Source organism: Athene noctua, chromosome 14 (assembly GCF_965140245.1).
Source record: "Athene noctua chromosome 14, bAthNoc1.hap1.1, whole genome shotgun sequence".
Lineage (NCBI taxonomy): Eukaryota > Metazoa > Chordata > Aves > Strigiformes > Strigidae > Athene > Athene noctua.
Window position 1 is genome coordinate 2,886,942 of NC_134050.1, and position 21,359 is coordinate 2,908,300.

Genomic DNA, 21,359 nt, shown 5'->3' on the forward strand with positions numbered 1-21,359 from the left:
AGGTGGGACAATGAAATTGAAAAAGACAGTGTAGAGAATTGAATAGATAAAGTCAGATGCAGGAGCCTAATCACAAGAGAATAGAAAATAGATTAGAAATAAAAAATGGACTCCAGCGATAGGGGGGAAAAAAGCTAGAAAAGTGTAGCAAGCAGAATAGATAGGTGAGGGAGATGAGCTAGCAACACAGCAAACAAAGCCTCCATAGCTTCCCTAGTGCTAAGCTTGGACCAACCGAGCTCTGAATTACATTAGGCTTGAGGTTTTTCGGAGTCCATTAAAGCCAGTCAGTAATCGAGCCCCAAATGGAGAAAAAACAAAACTAAGCCTCCTCTCCACCCAGGTAATAGCTAAGAGATTACAGTGTCAGGAGATGGTTCCTTGATTTAAGACCTAGTGACCATTCCTTAAATACACGCTAGCACCTTGCCAAGCCACAGAGATACTGTCACTCAGCTCCAGTGATGGGACCAACCAGTTTTGCCCACTCTTTCTTCCTAGCACACCGGTCTATCTCACAAGTCATAGACAGCAGCTCTCCCTGAAACACAGTAAGTGGCACTTAATGAAATTTATAGGAAGAGAAGGTTCCATGTAGTCCCTACAAAAGAAAAACGTATCACCACAGAGAGGAACCCGTGTGCTTTTAAGTCTTCAGTAAAATGGATACTGATTGGTTCCATGTGCTCCAAAGCTTCTCACGCTCCCTATCCTCAACGAATCAAGAACATCTGATGAACTTTGCAACCAGAGCCCAACCTCTTCCACTCCTAAACACCTTCCCCTAAAGATATTGGCTCTGCAGAGAAAGGAGCTGGCCCACCTGCTTGCCTAAATAAGCTGTTTGAAGTGTACTACATCTACCCTAAAACTTTTACAAAATCGGTACATCTGCAAATGTTTCACTCCTCACCTCGAGGCTCCCATTTTTGATGAGAGCAAAGAGACAACTCAATATAGTTTCTCAAAGCTTTTATTCTAACCATCAAAGCAACTTCTCTACATGTAATCGTCTGAGCAGAACAGGCCAGGGCTGTTTTGTATTGCCAGTCCAGAGTCACAATCCAGTTCCTAAGCCAGCAAACGACATACTGACAGCTTTCCAATGGTGTTACTTCAGTTCCTTTTTATATGAACAATTATAATTTTACATGAACGAATAAAATGTCTCAATTTACACACTTATATGTGTTTTTTTGCATGAAGACCGTGGTATCATCACAACATGAGAATGTATCCTCTGACATATTTCATAGATGTGCCATATCAAATCAAGATGGAGAGCATATATATATTCCTGTTACCATATAGTGGTGATGCCCAGGCAGAATAAATGCTTTTAAGCCACAGGGCATACGTAAGTACAAATCTTTCTGATGGGCAAAATGTGATAGGAAATGTAATAGTTCCCCTTGAGCCAGATTTAATAACAAAAAAAAAAAAAAAACAACCTTCGCTTCCAGTAGTCCTCTACCATCAGGACTTCTGATAACTTGCAAAATTGTTTGCTTTTTTTCAACCCTCAGTTTGCAAACCAGTTTAATTTTCTTTTATTCGGTCTGTCTGAGATCCATTAAAGCAAAATTGTTTTAAGAAGCAGGTTTTTTAATCCTCTCTACAGCTGCAGTACACCTCGCTCCGTTCACTCTGTGGTTGGCACACTCGGAACAAGATTGTGTTGCAACAAGGACACTGATTCTGTAGTTCAGAAACTTTAAAAACCCAGACAGGTAAAGCTCAGAATGTGTATTTTATCTGGCTATTGAACCAACAAAGACAAAGAAGACAGGACATTCTAAAATCTATGTAACTAATGTCCTTGGGCAGCAAGATTAGGGACTCACAAAAATTGACTGGAATCTTTTAAAAGACTTTGAAAGAAAACATACTGGCTAGATTGGCACGGTTGTAAACTCAAAATTTTAGTGTGTTGCCCATCCTTTGCGGCCCTTTTCTTAAAATTTCATTTCCTAGCTGTACATTGTAAGTCAGTCTAACTTTTTGTTTGTTTGTTTTTTAAAAAAAGTAACCTTTCTCACAGAGTAACCTTTCTCACACAAAGGAATCTTGAAAATGTGATCTCATACACACCTCAGTTCAAAATGTCAGTCAGTTCAATAGAATTCATTTGTTATGTATAGCATTCACAGAGAGATCCATGGATTTTCAATACCGAACGTTAACAGCATTGCACACACATCATAATTTACACTGCTGAGCTGTAAATAAGTGACGTGTCATACAACAAGCTCCAGTTCTCTTCACAGTCCCTATACAGTACAATAACGAAAGAACGATACTCACGTGGAAAATCTTTGGGATGTGTTTTTTCTGACCAGTTTCCATAAAAAGTGAGCCTGTATTTGGCAGTTCCACAGGCACAACAATCTAAGATTGGTTTGTCAGTCACACCTTCTGAGGCTGAATCTGAAAAGGCAGCAAAGTACCTATTGACAACCGTTACAACTCAAAATCACCTGATGACAGCAAAGTTCCCATAATAAATACTCCAGTAAATAAATCTGAATTAAACCCCCTTTTTTTGTTTGTTTATTTTTAAGTTGGACTACACTAGACTAAACCAGAACCCTGAAATAACTGAATCATATTTCTAAGTGGATATAAGGGTTTTAAGTCTACATTTTTATATAAGGAGACACCACTACTTCAGTCATCTTCAGATTCAAAATGGGTTTATTTCTGGTTCTTATCTGACATGGACAAAACCTCAATTGATCTCAAAACACAATAGGCTTGAAATTTCTGGACAACCAAAGCATATAAATTCTCCAGAGGGATGTAACAACCTACTGCAGTTCTTAGGTTTAGGAAAAGAAGAAATAGCCTCAAATTCAATAAACAAAGTGCTCTGGAGACAAACGAGTTTCACGTGAAGAACAGGTAAAAGGGTGCAAATATCACATCTAGGGGAAGGCAAGGAAGTTTGTATGAGGACCCTCATAAGTGCTAAGCAAGAACATAATAGAAGATCCCAAATTTTAAATTGGATGAAGCTGTTCAAGGCCTCAGAATTTTAGTTTGATATAATGAGTTAAGAAAAATAAGTAGAACATGACCAGAAAGGCCAGAAGGTGGTTTACTTTACCTTACCTTGTTCACAAATTTTTTTGGTGAGAGAACCCTCATCTTGAAAATAAATTATGCGCTTCTGCACAATACTAGCTCTATAAAGAGGGGGGGGAGAAAAAAAAAAAAAAAAAGTTAAAAATACATTTATTCCTTAAAGGAAGAAAAAAAATGCACGGTAAAGTAGCAAAAGGACAGAAGTTGACTGCTAAAACCTAGGCATATTTCCTTCTGACAATACATATACACAATACAAGACTACAGATAAGACATTTTTATTTCAACTTGTATCTTAATTTCATTACTGTTTATAGAAACTTTGAACATTATTACTTTTAGAGAAGTGATCATAATCACACGGTGAGGATCTGTGTTCTTCAAACGCATAACAGTCAACCGAATATTCAATATTTCAATCAAATAATCAAATCTTAAAATACTGAAATTATATTCACTTTCAGAAAAATAGCACAGCTAAAGCAAGCAGCTCTTTGTAAAAATTACATGGCATTCTGAAGACATAAATACTTCTAATCTATGACTGCAATTCAGTGGAAATACCATGTAAAACAGAAGTTAGAAAAAGAGCTAGCATAAGCTCAAGTCTTTAAAAGCAATTCAAAGGTTCCAAAGGACAAACCACTTGAAAATTAATTAACTCTAGTATATTTTATTAATACCTATAGTTCAAACAAAATCTAAGTTTATAAGCCTCACTTTAGTGGAGGATAGGGAAGTTGAATCTTAAAACTTCAGGGAAAACCAGAGTTACGGTGCAATTTTATTTTTTACAGCTGGAACTGCACAGCTGAAATTCAGCTGATTTTTAGCCTCCCATCTGAGAGACCATAAATTGAATTTCACGTCAAAGATTTTCAAGTCAGCAAAGCACCAAGCCCAAGTTCTTCTTGCACATTTGTATCCTAAGCACCATATGCTAAATGCCAAAACCAATAATCGACTGGAAAATATATTCAAATAGCTCAGTGGCCCCCTCCAGTCCTAAATAAACTTAACTAGCTTCTTTGATCCTTTTTTTAACTGTAAAAATTTGATTCACATGTAAATGTTACCTTCTTTCTATAAGAAAACAGAATTTGGTTAAATTCATTATTTGGACAGAGAGTTTTCTGAGGGGAACGTGCTGTGGGAGCTGGCACTCTTCTTTGTTTGTCAGTAAGGGAGCACATTCTAGCAACATTTTGTATCATCACTTGTATTTAAAACTATAAATACCAAAGGCCAAATTATTGTTTTACCTCAATTTTGCAGTTAAATAATTATCTTGATCTCACTAGAGTTATTCCTCACTCATACCAGTTGAAGTGAGAAGAAACATTAAAATATTTATGCTTAGAAGTGTTGTTGTAGTGATGTAAGCCTTTCCTTAACAATGTCCCACCGCACAGAATTATCCAAAATAAGATGCAATTTTACTGTGTTTTCTTTGCCAACATACGAGGTCAGATTAGGATAGGAAGGAATCCTTTGTTTCACATTAGGAAGCAGCCAGGAGGATTAACTGGGTTTTGTAAACCTCAAAGCTAGATCAAAACTGGAAAGGGTGCAGAAACTACAGCTTGTTCTCACCCTTAATACAGCTGACGTCTTCTAAAGGAAGATGTGGTGAAGGACAATACAGGCAACCAACCAAGGCTGTGAAAAAACAGCATGAAACAGAAGAGCAAGACTGACTTTTACAAAAAGCAAGGGCTTGATCTGCCAGTATTTGGTGAAGGGGAACTCCTAGGCCTCGGCTTTGAAAAGGAGTGTTTACACTAGGGAAATATGAGACTGTAACAAATAACAAAGCGAACGAAACCTAGAGTTAGTTAAATCTGTCTTTTATCAATATGAGAATCGTCACGGGACAATTCAAATGGTGCCAGAAGAGACTGACCAAGCATACGAGAAGCAGAATAAAAGCTTTCTGAGAATTCTTTTTCAGCGTTTCTAACCAAAAATGAAGGGAAAAAAAACCCAAACCCAACAACCCACAAAAAACCCCCAAACAAAACCACCAAAACAACTACTAGCAAGAATATGAGCTCAATGGCCAGCCTGTAACAGTGGCACGCTCCCTTAGTTTCTCCAGCCTTTGCATTCAAACCCAAAGACAACTTTAAAGACTTTTTAGATGTTACACTGCAACTGAGAACCAATACTCTTACACAATTCCATGAAACGCATACAATTTTTGATACATAACCAGTCATGGTTCTTCACACACTGTACCATAAAACTGGAAAAGAGTCACGTAGGATGATTAATAAAATGTAAAGTAAGAGCAACCTGAGCTGAAGTGTGCATGCATTATCACAACTCGTGTGTTGTCAAGATGCTTTAATTTCTTATACACTGGCCAGTTACCAGCAGCCATCTTCCAGGATTGAAACTGGTCCAATAGCATCTTCACTGATATCCTGGATGAGGGTGTGGAATGCAACGTCAACAAGTTCGATGAGGATACTAAATTGGGGAAGCAGTTGACATGCTGAAGAGTAAGACTACTATTTAGACATGCAGATCCTGACAAACATGAGAAACGGTTTGGCATAAACCCTGAGGGAAGTCAAAGGCAAAGTCTTGTACGTAGGATGGAATAACGCTGTTACAGGACAGGGCACCTGCTAGCCAGAGAGCACCTCTGCAGGAAAGGCCTTGGGGGTCCTGGTGGGCAAGGTGGCCATGAGCCAGCAGCATGCCATTACAGCCGAGGCAGCCACCCGCTTCCTGAGTGCCTTCAGCAAAAGTATAGCCATCTGGTAAAGGAACGTCATCTCCTCCCCTCCACGTGGTACTTGGGAGACCACATCTGGAGTATTAGAGACAGTTTGGGGTTGTCCAGTTCGAGAAAGACATCTCATTATGAGATAAAAGCCCAGTGATGGGCCATCAAGATGATGAGAGGAATAGAGCCCATGATGTCTGAAGAGAGGCTGAGAGAACTGGCTTCACTCAGTGTAAAGAAGAAAATGCAAAGGAAGGATCTTACTGCTTGTTGTATTCAAACACCTATCAGAAAGATACAGAAGAGTTAGAGCCAGACGCTTCTCAGAAGTGCATGGTGGTAGGATGCAAGGCAACAGGCAAATGAAAACACGAGAAATGCCACGTGGATACCAGGAATACCTTTCTCACCACAAGGATGGTCTAAGTGATCAAACACTGGAACAGGCTGCCTAGACAACCTGTGCCATCTCTACCCCTAGAGATATTCAAACCTTGATCACGCACACCCTTGAGCAACCTACCCAACCCACCTGATGATGTAACAACACCTACTTCAGGCAAGCAGGTGGATTAAATGGATTCCAGAGGTCACTTCCAACTAAATTATTCTATGATCCTATTCTTTAAATACTATTTTAAAGAACAGGTTTTCCAAAGCTTACCCAAAAAAGAAAACAAACAAACAAACAAACAAAACTTCATCAGTCCAAACAAACAAGAAATCAGATGCTTGATAAAGGAGCTCCCAAACCTGCAGACAACAAATACAAGTATTTAATTTCAGAAGCAGTTATTTTAGAAATCAACTCTAGAAAGATTGTTTGAAGCCCGAGGTGTACTTCTATTATTCTTTTTGCTACAGTTAGCTTGTCACTGTGAAATGTCAAGGGAACAGTTCCTTTTCTAACAACAAAACCTTCACAGCTTTCTGAGTCATTGTCCCTTTAGCCGTGTTTGAAATTATATATGGAGCCAATAATGGGAGTCTGATTCCAAGTGCGACTAGATTGGTACATTAGATGGCTGCATATTCCCAAAAGGCAGGGACACAAGTTTACAAGAAACAATATTAAACTGATTTTTAAACATTCATTGTTTAAATAATCAGCCTTTTCTCATCAGCCTAGTTTTTATCACTATGATTTTTTTTTTTTAATGTCATTTATTCCTCCATAAAAATTCTGATCTGGACTAAAGATTCTTTCCTTTGGTTTTGCGGATTACAAAAAAACAGCTCTAAAATGGAATGGCTAACTTTCACAGAGAAGTCAGAAAGCTTTTAAGAATTTACACAAGGTACACATCTGCTTAGTCTGCATAAATCCTTTCCACCACTTCCAACATCCAGTGTTGTCTGAACTTTACGGGAAGGCGAGGTCTGACTGCTTTCCCATAAATATTAACAGATTTAAATGGATCATTAATTGGCTTATTGCTCCCTTTGACTGTCAGCATACCGTGGAATAATAAAGACAAAGGAAACAAACATGAGTCAAAAAATCTGTTTGTTTTCCATTATCTTCAAAGTGATGCTTCTGGATTTGTGTTAAAGCTTTTCCATGGCCAAACTAAGGAGCAAAACCTTATGTTACAGGCATATATACAGCTAGCAGCAGCTCTTTTTATTAGGAAAAAAGCCCCCAAACCTCCTAAAAATGTTACTACTTAGTTGTTTTGTAGCGCTCTCAGCAAAATCTGATAGGTTCTGTGATACTTGTTTTGGCAATGCTACTTCAGAATGTTGTAGATTGGACACAAGCAGGGCAGAGTCTCTGCCCTTGTCCAGCTTTGGTCAGACCACATCTGAGCATAAGGGGAGCAAGATCTGCCCTGAAAGACTTCCCTAGAATAAGAAGGTTCCTTCTCCAGCAAGGTTCCACAACGATTGTACCGTCCTGCTATGTAACGATCTATCAAAGTCACAGAAATTGCATTTGGGATATTAACAAAACAGGCAACGACATAAACCATAACCATTCAGAGCAGCCTTAGGAATGCTCCAAGTCACACCCGAATCAGAGCTGGATTCTTTCTTCCATTAAAAAAGCTTTCTATCATCTTCCTTACCTGTTTTGTCAAATCCTAACATCAACAGAAATACTCTTACTTTAAATTGCCTCTGTGGGTGTAACGATGTGACAAAAGAAGTAATAAAGAAGATCTATAAGAATTGTTCCTATGACATTGTTTAAGCTTACATCAAAACCATTAAGTACAATATTAGAGTTACAGTTTAACAAAACAGGTTTTGCCAGAACTAGTGAGGACACCCTAAGTTCCACCTGGATATTGAGCAAACACGGCTTCGCTAAGGACAAACTGTGCCCGACAAATGTGGTGGCCTTCTATGATGGGGTTATAGCAATGGTGGATAAGGGAAGAACAACTTACGTCATCTACCTGGACTTTCTGCTGAAGTAGTGACCTGACTAAGCAACAAATCCATTTCTTCAGGAAAGCAGTGCAAAAAAACCCATTTCGACTGCTGCTGTTCAGATAGCAAAAATATTTAATGCTTGTCTAATGAAGTAGAAAAGATAGAAAAAGTGGATACCTAATTACTGCAAGAAAAAGAAAGGAATGGCCCACCCATTTATTGAATGAATTTAATATTTCAGCCCTTTCACAAATCCCTTCAAAAAAAACTGTCAAACCAGATAAGTAGAAAGACAACAAGAATCAATTCATCAGTTTGCATAAAGAACGATTCCTTTGCTAGGTGGTTTTTTCCTTTCATAATTTCTGAAGAACTGCAATAATACCTCCTCCTTTAAGGAAACAAAACAGAATTGATTCTGTCGTGCTTCACATGAAAAAAAAGAATCAAGATAAATACCATGTTCAGCATCTGAGACCGTTATTCATCTAATACGTCACTCTTAGAGAGTCTCCAGTTAATATGTTTAAGTCCACGTAAGAATTTAAATACTATTCAAAGTAAGTAAGAACGGCAGAATCCGACACTTGGTTAATTCAGCCATTTACCTTTCATACCGAAATATAGCTGTGCCTGAAATTTTAACTGTAAAATGTGCTACGCAGAGCTGTTCTAAATTTTTGTGGGCACGCAGACAGTTCAGCAAATATTGAACTCAGCATGCTAGAAAAATTTTGCTAACATAGAAATTTTCATACAAAACAGCACACCCAAGATAGCTTCTTAAATTTAACTGCAGGTTTACTCATACACCCTCATTGAAACACAAAGTCTTGAAATACCTGAAGAGATTGTATTACGAAGGAGTAAAAGACCAGTAAAGATGTGCTATCTCTGTGATTAATTTAAACTAGACTTTGCAACTTCTAAGAATTAGCAGGTGTTGTAGGATTGAGACCATACACTCTTAATTTCAAGTCTCTGGTCTGGGTCTATAGACATTTTGAATAATGGTAGATCTTGCCAAGATATTCTAACAGCACATTTTATTAAAGCTTCCTAGTCACCGAGCACACACTGGATAAAATCATTGTTTACTAAAATTAAAAGTGAGCCACATGACTTAGCTTTTTCATTATCTCGTTTCATCCTTACTAGACCCAATTTGCCCTTCGCTTTTGTTGATGTGAATTGAGAATACTATTATACTACAGTAGACAACATTATCTTTGTGTGACAGCGGGTCCACCGGTGCCCCTGGTTTTAATATAGAGGCAAAAAAAATCTCTTTATCTGGAAACTGTAGAAATAGTATGACATTTTGATTCATAAATAAAATACATATTTTAAAAACGTAGCATGCTACGTGAAAACAATGCCTTCAGTTTCTGACGTAAGACAAATCCCTTCCTTAACAGGAGTGACCATACACTGACAAAGCTTAATTTCAGTTCATGAAGTTATAAAAACCTAATTTAAAACATCCAGTAATAAAAAACACTTTTGATGTCATCAGTAGTGACTCTGCTTTATGTTTTGAGAGGAAATTGAATTATGACTATCAGGATTATTTCTGTTCTTTTCCTCTCTTTGTTTCCCCTCAAAAATTGACAATGGCTTTGAAGTCAAATTAAACATCTGTTTGTAAAATAAATGGGAGTGCTACTGACAGCTGCTGCCGAATGGCAAATGTTCTACAGCTGTCAGGCTCCTAAATTAACAATGATATTCATTTACAAACAGCAAACAACAAGAAAATTATGGAGTGTTTTCTTTTTTCATCCCACTACTCAAAATTTATGAAAATACAGACTCTGGCAGAGACTTAGCCAGAAAGAAATCAGAATTTACTGTTTTATTTCCTCACTTATTGGAAGTGAAATTCAAACAAAATCAGATTTCAGTACAAGATACTACAGAAAACTTCCCTCCTTACATGTCTTAAATCCTTTTGTATTTCCGCTCCAGGATATTTAAATAGATGTAATAATTCTTGGAGGATTTATTCTTCTCCACCACAAATTCTGCCAATGAAAAATACTATTGTATAAAAAAACATTTTCTCGATTTTTTTTTTTAGACATCTTTTTAGATTTTTAAATACACAGACACATCCAACTAGCAGATTTTTTTTTTTTTCCTTCTAAATGCTTACCTATTAATTATATCAGAATTAGATGGCAGCATTTTTTTAGACAGCAATGTTCATATGTTTAAAACATGAATTTGCTTTTTCATGTTTATAACTCAGCTGGAACTCACTGAAGGGTTTCAAGTTCAGTGTGGTTACGTATACATCAGTATTTTCATTAATAACTTAAATGATGGAATAGAGAACAAGTTACTGACTGCAGACAGTATCAAGCTGTAATTAAATAATGTTAAACACAAAGTCCTAGTTTTAGATAAGAGTAATTGCTTGCACAAAGCAGAAGGGAAAAAGCCAGGGAAAGAACTATTGGATAGTAGGATGAAGGAAGTCTGATGGATCAGAAGTTGAACACAAGTAAATGTTGTTCTCTTAAAAAAAACCAAACTCAAAAAACCCAAGAATCAGCAAACACCACAGGTACAAGCATTTTCTCTAAGAGCATGTGGAATCATGCAAGGTATCTGTAGGATTACAATGCCCAGTTTTGGGTACCACAACTCAAGGATACGGATCATATGGAGGAAGTTCAGACAAGACTAGGGAGAGCAAGCCAATATCTAGAAGGGGAAAAGATTGAAGGAGCTGAGGTTGAGAGCCTAGAGAAAAGAACGACTGAAGGAAGGCATGGGTTGGAAAGAGGGTCACAGCACCTGAGATTAAGGGGCATCGCAGAATAATTTAGCAAAACTCCAGCAGTGACAGGTAAGTATTGACACCACTTCCCTATGTGGACTGCCAAGGGTCCGCCTTTAAGAGCAGAGGTGGACAGGGGCAACTCAGTCATAGGTCATCCTACTGTCACATTGTTGTCAGACAACAAAAGACTTGGGTATTTCACCAAAGTCCCTTCTAATATCATTTGCTATGGCTTCCCTATTTACCTTCAAGTTTGGAATCAGAAAGTAGAATTGCTAGAAGGCACTATACCCGACCTGCTACATCGTACGGTTTTTCCAAGTGCATAATTTAAACACATAGTAAGCATCCTCAGAACAACGTTGAGAGTCTTAAAAGACCAAGAAATTCAGCATGTATAATTGTTAAGAAATCAAAAAAAAAAAAATAGTTTTAAATATCCCATATATCTTGGCTAGGTATCAAACAAGTAAACACAGAGCTAATCAGGAGTCAAATGTATGTGTCAACTTTTAACCTTAATGAATAATCTTAATTGCAGTGTTCCCCCAGCAAGTTTGGAGAAAATGTAACGATGATCAAACAGAATCTTAGCATAAAGTATCTTCTAGATTTCTAACGCCTGCATTCCTACCCCACGGCACGTCAAAGGACACTTTTAAAATTTTTTGTTAAACAGCGTGTTTTACAAAAATACAAATATCCGTGCAAAGTAAGAATCATAAGGACCAATGAGAGTAATTGCACATTACTTCTATTTACCACAAAGCGTGCCATAACGCTGATATATTTTTTAGTATTAAATTTTCATGGGCATTTTAATAAAGCCATAACTATATTCCCCCTACCACTAGAGGAAAGACCATAATCATCTCCCTCCTCTTCCCCCTCCCAATTGTTTTTCTATTGTTTTACACTCCTCAACGAATCAAACCCATCTTTTAACTTTTAAGTGCTTTGCAACACCATGCTTTTGCAAACAAAACAGAATATGAATGAATCTAGCTAGATTTTATAGGATTACTATATTAATTGTACTACTCCAAAAAAATTTCTTGGGAAGAACACATAATTACAAGAAAATCAATTTACAACACTTTCCAAATCCACGTGCTCCCATTGAGAAGTTAAACGATATTAAATCTGCGAGAAAAAGAAACAGATTTTTGTTTCGAATGCAGATGTGTTCAGTCAGTAGATCCAGAGGGTTGCTATTGTATATATTAAAATGCAAATATGCATTTTTACAATCTAATATTAGAGCTGCTATAAATATAGAAGCTGTATAGAAATGCAGAAGGTTATTCTTCCTTCCTAATACAAGCAAACTCTTTGTGTGTGTTTAGCTTAAAAAATTAAATATCGGGCTGCAAGTTAGCTACGTTGCAAAGTTTACATTTTTGCCCTGTTCGTTTTGTAAAAAAAAAAAAGCAGGATGAGCAAAACATTTAAGTTCTTTTTAAGGAATTAGAAAAGTGCAATAGTAACATACAATCTTTTCTACCTTGAGGTGTTTTATAAGAGAGTCACTGGCCTCTAGCTGCTTTTCAGACAAGAGAGGCAGTGAAAAATGAGTTGAGCTGCACAAGATAACCCCGTGTGAAAGATAGGAACAGATCCCAACCTGCTCGCTCCCAGTCTGTGTCCCTAGCCGTTTAAAGCAGCACGCATTTTGGTTACATCAGCTTCCAAAAGTGAAGAATGGAGAAAAACAAAAGCAGGTCAGAAGAATCGCGTAACGGAAGATTAATACACGTTCTAGCTATCAAAGGTTGTGTTTGCTCTAAGGACTATTAGGATGTATGGAGATCCCTTCGGCTGCTGGCTTAGTTGTGCAGAAATACGTAAAACGTCTACATAAAATCTTTTAAGCCACACACAAATAAATATTAAGCTACAGTGCTATTATCTCTATCAAAAATGAAGTTCAGAAGCTACTGCTGTTGTCACGTGGTAGTTAACTGGAAGATACAGATTTGGGGGGTTTTAGACTATCAGCACAGGAATTTTGATCGTTTCTCTGCATGCAGAAGCCTCATTAATTCTACTGGGAAGATCAATATAGCTATTTATAATGTGAGAACTTATCTTCTATTGTTCCATAAACAGCCTATAATTGTTACTAAGAGCTCTTGGTAGGCAAGGAATGCAGATTGTTCTCCGTTTTTTTTTTTTTCCTTGGCTATTATATTTAGTCATAATGGAAAGCTTTCTGTAAACGCTTTATAACTCTGCTCAATTGCTACAGTAATAGTATTTCTAATGAACAGGTAAAATTGCTGGCATGTGTCTGGACAATCACACAGGAAAACTGAAAGGAGAAATGAAAAAGACTGAATAACAAGCTTAATATTAATAATTCAAACAAGCAGGGTTGTTTTTTTTTTTTTATTTTTACACTTTGAATATTTAGAGGCATCATTTTATAGTGAACTCCTCATAGCTCTTCAACTACGTACTAGTAGCTCATCTGCTTCAAAATAAACTGTGATTTTTTCAGTACGTACAAATCCACAAATCTTTTTCAGGAAATACCAACCACAAGTATTCAGGAATCCTAAAAGAGCAGGTAAAATCATCATATTTCACCTTTTGTAACAAATTGTATGCATTCAAAGGATAGATCCCATGTAAAGCATTTAAAGAAACGATCAATTAAGATTGTGGAAAAAGACCTGAGCTAGTATTACTCTTTCAAGAATCCTTAAAAATCAAGGAAATTTGCACTTATTGGGGTAAGTACAGTCTGGCAAACAAACAAACAAAAATGTTTTAGTGGTGAGAGCAGAGAGGAGCAAAGAATCTACTTCTACTGCTTAATCACCTTAGTCTAATAACCTGAATAACTTAAAAATCTTGCCCCACTTCATAGATACTAATGGGGGATTTAGGACAAGCCTGAAAAGTAACAGACAAATTTGTCATCTATAACCGTACATCATCCTTTTTTCTTTATTGTTTTTTAAGTTCAATTCTGTGATCATCTATCAGATGCTGCTTTTATATGACTGGCGATAATGACAGAAGCGTCACTGTAGCTTCCACCCATTTAAAGGAGTCAAGACTGATGCAGGCCCACTCTGTAGCTCACCAACGACTGAAACTTCTTTCTGGTAGGAGTAAATTTGTGCAACTTGCTTTTGTGATAGAGAATCATAATATCAACAGTTGTATTAAGAGAGATTAATTCTGACCATTTCAGTTTGGCATTTCTGATAAACACTTAATGGAGTGTTACTGGTGGGCTGCTAATTTACAGACCACAGAGCTGCTCTCGTGGTTTGTGGGTTTTCCCCCGGTGCCTCGTGCTCTGTTGCACGAGGATTCCCTGGATGGATCTCATCACGAGTTTTGGGAGTAGTGAAGAGATCTGGCTGTATATCAAGACAGTTTCAGTATCTGTGTTATGAACTATTCAGTATCTAGTTATGAACTCACGGGGTTTGTGACTTTTGGTTCCTTTGCATTTGCGTCTTCTTTTAGTCTTTCCAATTTCAGTGTAGTGTTTACTCAGGGTTGTCAAGTGACCTGAATGAAAATCATCCTTGAAGTTACAAGAAGTCAAGAAGTACACATTCTAAAAGCTCCAGCAGGAGTTATTCGCCCCCAGAGCTTTGAAGGCTCAAGAGCAAGAGGACTGCCAGAACCCACACAGAGGTTGGAAACAGAATTATATCCACGGCACAGACCCACGGGCTAGAATTGAAATTGTCCTCATGACAGCTTTGCTACAATAGCCCAACCACCTGAAAGATTTTGCCAATACGTACGTGATATACTAAATACATCATAGTTTTCATTTGGAAGACCGCAATTATTTAAAATTCCTCTACTCTCTAACTACATACAAACGAACCCCAATATGATTAAAATCATGAAGATAGTTACATATATAGAAATACAGTAAGTTTCACACCGTTCCTCAAAAATTATAAAACGTTTCCCTGGATGTGGCTCAGAAAACATTTCCAGAAACAAACAGCAGAGACATTATGATGAATACAGTGGATTTCTGCAAGTAGTAATGGTAATAAACACTATTTACAGATACTGTATTTTAATTTGTTGGCTGTTTAAGCATGATACATATAGCAGAAATAACTTGTCAGCAAGAATTTTTGTTAGAATTACCATACAAGTCACATCCATTGCCTGAAAACTCAATTATTCCATAAAGCCAGGGAACTGTGGTTTCTTTTCTAAATGGTAAACTGAATATAATTTATCTGCATGTGGCCATCATTTACCGTATTAACAATTAATCTCAGACTCAGCAAAAATCACTAAATGCTAGGAGGAAAAGATAATTACCATCTAGCAATACTTGACTCTTCATGAGATCTCGTCCAGCTGACAAATTTAATCAGTTTGGATATTAACAAGATTCTCCCTACCATGAAATTTGAATATGTGACAAGCCAAGACTATTTACAAAATTTTTTCACTCTTGTTCTATATTACAGAATTATAAAAATATTTGCAGAAAGCTATTTTTTTCCCTATATTTTCTAACAATTACACAGGTCAGACCTTTACCTACCTGTCCAATACCACACTGAACTGAGACACTTTGTCTTGAGAAATACAACTAACCAGTCAAATCTAGGAATCTGGGGCTAAAAGTGACTTTAAAGAAGTGATTCTCCATCACTACCAAGAAACTTTTAAACAAACATTCATTGTCTTTTATTGATCAATGGTGTAAATCACTAATTGAAATCCATATTTAAGACTTTCCTTCTTAAACTAGATAAATCTCTGTTAGCTGGTTGGGGTTTTTTACAGAATTAAGCACAGTCTCTGAATATTAGTAGTCAGATATTAAAAAAATGCACATGTGCTGTTCTACTTCTGCTGAAAACTAGAACCTATTAAGTATAACAGTCTACATGCAGAATTTTTTTTTATTTTAAAAAGATAAAGCAGTTTTTGGACTCAATTAAACAAATTATTCAAACAGATTGCCCAAGTCAGGGCTCAAACACTGGAAAATTTCTCCACTTCCATGGGATGACATAAGTACCACCAGGCTCTGCCACTGCTCAAGTTTCTATACAATTAGTTTTCATATAAATTGCACATGGAAAAGATAATTGTAAATACCTCTCAAGAAAGTTTTAAGAGTAGGTTTTTAAAGATGCTAGAAAGCAAGCGCATTCTGAAGAGCTCGGAAATTAGGAAATAAGCTTTAGAACAAAAAACTTTTTTCAGAAGATGAAGGAAATGACCTGGTCCTCCCATATTGTCACATGCCACCTTCATGTCCGATCAGCCTCAAGAAATAGGGAAAAGTAAATAGGGATAGAAAGATTAAATGTTGTATTGTGAACGTGAAAACAAGTAGACTGTGCACAGCATCACACCTCAGAATGCTCCAAATAGATATATATCTTTAACGACAGAAACAAGATAGATACTGTTTTAAGCACTTTCCTGCTTATGCTTATAATTGGAGGCGCTTCTGAAGCTAGCACGGATGCTGAGGCAGCCAAGTGAATCCTTGTTACTAAGATCCGAGCGCATTCTGTCGATTTATCTGGCTATAGTAACTTTGTTCCACATAGAAAAACTTTCTATTCGAGGACGTAGCGCTGTGATGAGGCTCACTACACTATCTGATGGCTGAAAACGCATTCCGTTTCCATTAGATCAGCCTAAAAATCAAGGTGCTTAAAACTGTCTGGCAGTGCCTGGGGCCATCCCCAAAGTGCTATGTTGTTTCTCCATGTCATCCAGGTGCAGAAATCATTTTAAGAGCTGGTATGCTGGAGTCTGTGTACCTTCCTATAACTGGATTTAGCTGCACGATATTCCTACCCTACACGAGGCAAGTAGAAAGAGGGCTTAAACTGGAGGGTCTCCCAAGCAGGGTGTAATATCTAAGCAAAGCCTTCCATCTCGTGTCTTCGGTGAGACTCAAGCATGGGCTTAAACATTTGGACAAGTAAAACCTCAGCTATTGTTCGCATCCCAGAAGTACACCGAGTACACTGCCAGTTTCAACAAAGAGGCTGGAAGGATTTGAACTTTTAAGGCTGTTTCACTGTCATCACTTACTGGGAATGGAGAGAATGGGTGAATTGTTCTGACTAAGCAATTACAGTGCAACATCATACGTTAATCTATTACTCTCTTTTTTTCTAAGTTTTCACGCAGAAAAATATTTTAGAAAGCAGTGATAAGTCAAATTCAAATACATGTTTATTCTCCTAAACATTATATTTTGCAGCCATCCAGAAAGCTAGCATTACACGCCTATGTGCTCAGGCCAAAAGATTTAGTATCCCCTGCTGAACCCTAGAACTACAGATTACCATTTGTCTGTGTCTTCGTATGCTTGTCACAACCAACCTGGTCACGTGCACTATACCTAGAAAGCACTGAGAAGACGAGTAGCCAAATGTAGGCAACCCAGTGTTTCCATCAAAGGTATCAGACTTTACAAACAACAACAAAAAATTCCCAAACCTCAGTACTGGTCCGGGAAAAACTTCCTGGAAGCCTCCATACTTAATTATACCATGAAATGTAAAAAAAAAAAATCAAACCAATATCTGGCAGTAAAACTGTAACAAGTTTTTATGGATCAGCTGTGTTTAACACTTAACTTTTCTATATATTGAAGTCAGTAGACCAGGGCATAGTGAAAAGGACAAAGTGTATCCTTATGATTCAGATTCCAAAATGCTGCCATTCTGTTTGGGAAATTCTAAAAGAAAATGATCACGTAGTCTCCAAGGATTGAAACGGATACATATTGATAATAAAAAAGTGTTTGCACTCCATCATACACAGAAAAAAAAGAAAAATACTGAGGACTTTTGCTTCCTCTACTGTTCAAGGCTTAAGAATTTTTCCATCATGAATTTGGATTTAATTACTTTAAATAACCACTTTTAGACTTTTGGTTTGATATCTTTAAAACTCTCACAAATGACTGAAGAAGTCTGAAAACTGCATCCAGCGTTTCTATGCTGTTCTATGGGAGCTGACCACGAGGAAGGTTTATAAAGACTGCTGACTGTAAATTTTAATTCAGATGTGGTCAGAGCTTTACATACAAAAGAAAAGATGTAAATGCTGTTAATGCCAAAACCACCTCAGTGATTGCTGCCTGCGGTACCACCGAGGACTGCACTGCAGTGCAAACAAATGCCACATTACGATGTTAATTCCTGGCACCCGAAACTTGTAATCATGGTGACTGTTTCATTCTTTCTTTGAACTATCCGCAAGAATGAAGCAGTTACTTATCTTCTAAGGTCAATAAAGCAACCACTGGGAGCAAGCCTGTATTTTTAACATAATTTTTACTAGGAAGTACCTAACAACTTCCTTTCACCAGCACGTACACACCTAAGATCACCACGGTCACTGTAAAGAGCTGGTCATAACAACAAAAATTTTTCCTTTCCCCATGAAGTTCGATTTCTAAGATGTTCTTTTAGCTGCCTAAACAGATTATGGGAACTGGTACCAGTCAGCTAACCCAACCATGGTGGCACTTCATTATTTTGTTGGCACTACTGATGTACATCCAGCAGTCCGAGAAGGTTGCATGCCACAGATTTACTCTGTACATTCTTCAAAGCAGGGACGGTTTCATACTTTTGTCTGTTTAACATCAGAATTGCAGTTCTGACTGTTAATTTTTGGAGGCTCCCTTGACTTTCCTGCAATAATGCAAATACTTCACAGTGTACAAAATCGGGGAGGGTTGAACATCCAGTATGACTTGACCATCAGAGAAGAGAAAGAAGAAACATTTATCAAAGTTCCTGCAGTTGGTGGTACTTTACCACATTCCTTTGCTGACAAGACCCAGGCAGCCCCCTGAACCAACTTCAGCCACAGATGTGTTTCAGTGAGAAAAGTATAGGTTTTATTTTGTTGTTTGTTTTTTTTTTTTATATAACGGCAATTCTGCTTAGGACGGTAATGAAAACAAAACAAAAAAATCCACCAACTTCTGTTGTTGCATATCATTATTGGATTAAAGTTCAAATTTTGTCTCTTTAAAAGGATGTACAAAAGGTCATGACCTTATTATTACCCTACTCAAGGAGTAAGTGCCTCAAGCAATATTTGTTACGCAGCTAAGAGGGAGGCAGTCCTGATGGGAAAAGCAAATAGCTTTACTGACAGACAGCTCAGCAACACCAAAAGAATCTTCTTGATCGCTGAAGGAACTCTCGAAAAATTCCATAGATAAACTTTAACACAAGACCTGTCTCACCATTTAGCAAGCAGCGGGTTTCAGTTTCACCGCAGTCCAACGTACACTTGTCTGACCCGAGCTTAAGACTGTAAGTGTATTCTTGAACTGCTTCGGTGCACGTTAAGTGACATGATCTTAAACAAAATTCTTTTACTGATATCGAGAAACAGCAGGTAGAAGCACGCTGCCAAAGATTTGAGACTGTTTCACAGCTAGTGTCAGGACTGGGGGTAGATCCCCCGCCCAGATACGGAAGGGAAGGAAATGTAGCGTGGGGTGAGAGGAGAGCAGCTATGGACCTGGTGTGCTGGTGGCAATTTTGCAGCCTGTACAGAAATCAGTTGCAATTTCAATAACACATTTTCCTGAATTTGCCTGAACTATCTTGAGCCCAACTTTTGTGCTAGCATCTCCTTGAAAGCCTAGAGGTGTTTTGTGTCTCTAAAGGCATCCCCAGTACTGCTAAGGCTCTGAAATTCTTTGGTCTACTGCAGGGCACATCTTAGCAATTGCAAATTCCAGACAGGGGTTCAAAGCAAGCAATGAAATCCCAGTTGTCCGTGCATATTTGACCAATCTGTCCTATTAAATATGATGAGCAAAAGAGACAGGACAATGTTTCTCGGGCAGTTTCCTTTGATACCCTTCATATTAAGAAGTGACTTAAAGTTTCTACAGACAAATGAGTGACCCAAAGTGCATCTATGTAGTCACCATTGTCTATACTTTAAAAAGCACAACTACACATGCTTTAGAAATACATTAGGAATAGGAATACGCCAAGAATTAAAATACATTTTAGGAAAACATCAGTAAGGGATCACAAGCTCTAAAACGAAAGCGTTTACCTCTAAACAAATCAATCTGGTTTTGCTGGTGAAGGTCCATTTACAAAATCCTGAATCTACGTAATCTTCCTTTCATTTATCTCATTTTTTACCTGAATCTCAACCAGATGGATGTATTTGATCTTACAAGTTCAGAATTTTAAGATTTTTAGGTGAAATAAATGGCTGAGAGCCTACCAGGTTTAATTAGGGTTACCAATTCAATGGTTACTGAAGGCTTGGAGTAACTTTTGAATACCTGGGGGCTTTAAGTTGCTAACATTGAACTGTGCAAGTAGAACTATCCTTGGCCAAGTGTGTCAAAGGAGAAAAAAATTATCTAAGAACTCCAGCAGGTCTAATAAATATTGCATCTATTATTAACTGAATTTTACTTTAATAGTTCATTTAATATGCCTTAAAACACTTACTTCAGAATTACACAGCCTGTACCGGTAGGAGGAGCCGTCCAAAACACTTGAATGCGTGTTCTCCTTCTAGGTGTGCTCTCAGTAACAGCAACAGGACAATTACTCATGAATTGTGTTTCTTCTTCATCTATGATCTAAGGAAATACAAAGAGAAGAACACGAAAAGATGAGGACAAACATAGCCGATGTCCCTCGAGTATGTTTCGTCAGTTCGTGCTGTCCTTCGGTGGGATCATTGCTAACGCGCTTTGCTTAGCTCAGCACTATGCTAAATTTATTTATATCATGCAGATCGCTCACTGAAATGAAAACAAAAAGCTCACAAAATAAAGACAGAAGAATAAATCAGTTCTAAGTGAACAGAAGTTAGTCCTTTCTGAGCGTGGCAGCAAATAACCCTTTTTGTAGATTCTGATTACTGGAGTTTCCTGAAAATGTTCAAGAACTGAAAATCATAAAAGATGCATCACTTCATTTTTGTTGTTAATATGGCAACTGGTTAGGACAGATGGAACATGCTAGAGAATAAAGGGCTTTGGTTTGTTTAATTTTTATTTGCTTTTTAAATGAATGTTTGTTTAAACAGTAAGGTTCTTAAGGTTTCAAAAGAATCTCCACGTAAAAACAAAGAAATTGTTATGATTCACATATTACAAATAGGAAATCATTATTTAGTCCAACCTGCACCCATTTTTGCTTTTTTTGATGGATTGATGTTTAACCTCAGTGTTTGAGGTTTAAATGGGATAAGTCAACACAAAACCAGAGAGGTTGATTTAGAACTGGTGTTCTAAGGATTTTACTCCAAGGTGTCTGTGACAAAATAGTTTTCTTGCTACATATGTACTTCATGGATTGTACTTTAAGCCTTCTGTTCATCAGATCTCAAAGAAAATTC

The 21,359-nt window shown here is 37.4% G+C and overlaps 1 protein-coding gene across 1 annotated transcript in view; it reads right to left on the reverse strand.

The window, feature by feature from the left end:
• The window catches only part of SPON1 (spondin 1), a 188,325-nt gene that overhangs the window by 131,435 nt on the left and 35,531 nt on the right, over window positions 1-21,359 (reverse strand). Inside the window, exons 3-5 of the mRNA XM_074918292.1 lie at window positions 20,462-20,595; window positions 3,112-3,185; window positions 2,305-2,427 (exon numbers count right to left, since the gene is read on the reverse strand). Of these exons, the coding sequence (XP_074774393.1) occupies window positions 2,305-2,427; window positions 3,112-3,185; window positions 20,462-20,595 (331 nt within the window). The remainder of the gene's footprint in view (window positions 1-2,304; window positions 2,428-3,111; window positions 3,186-20,461; window positions 20,596-21,359) is intronic.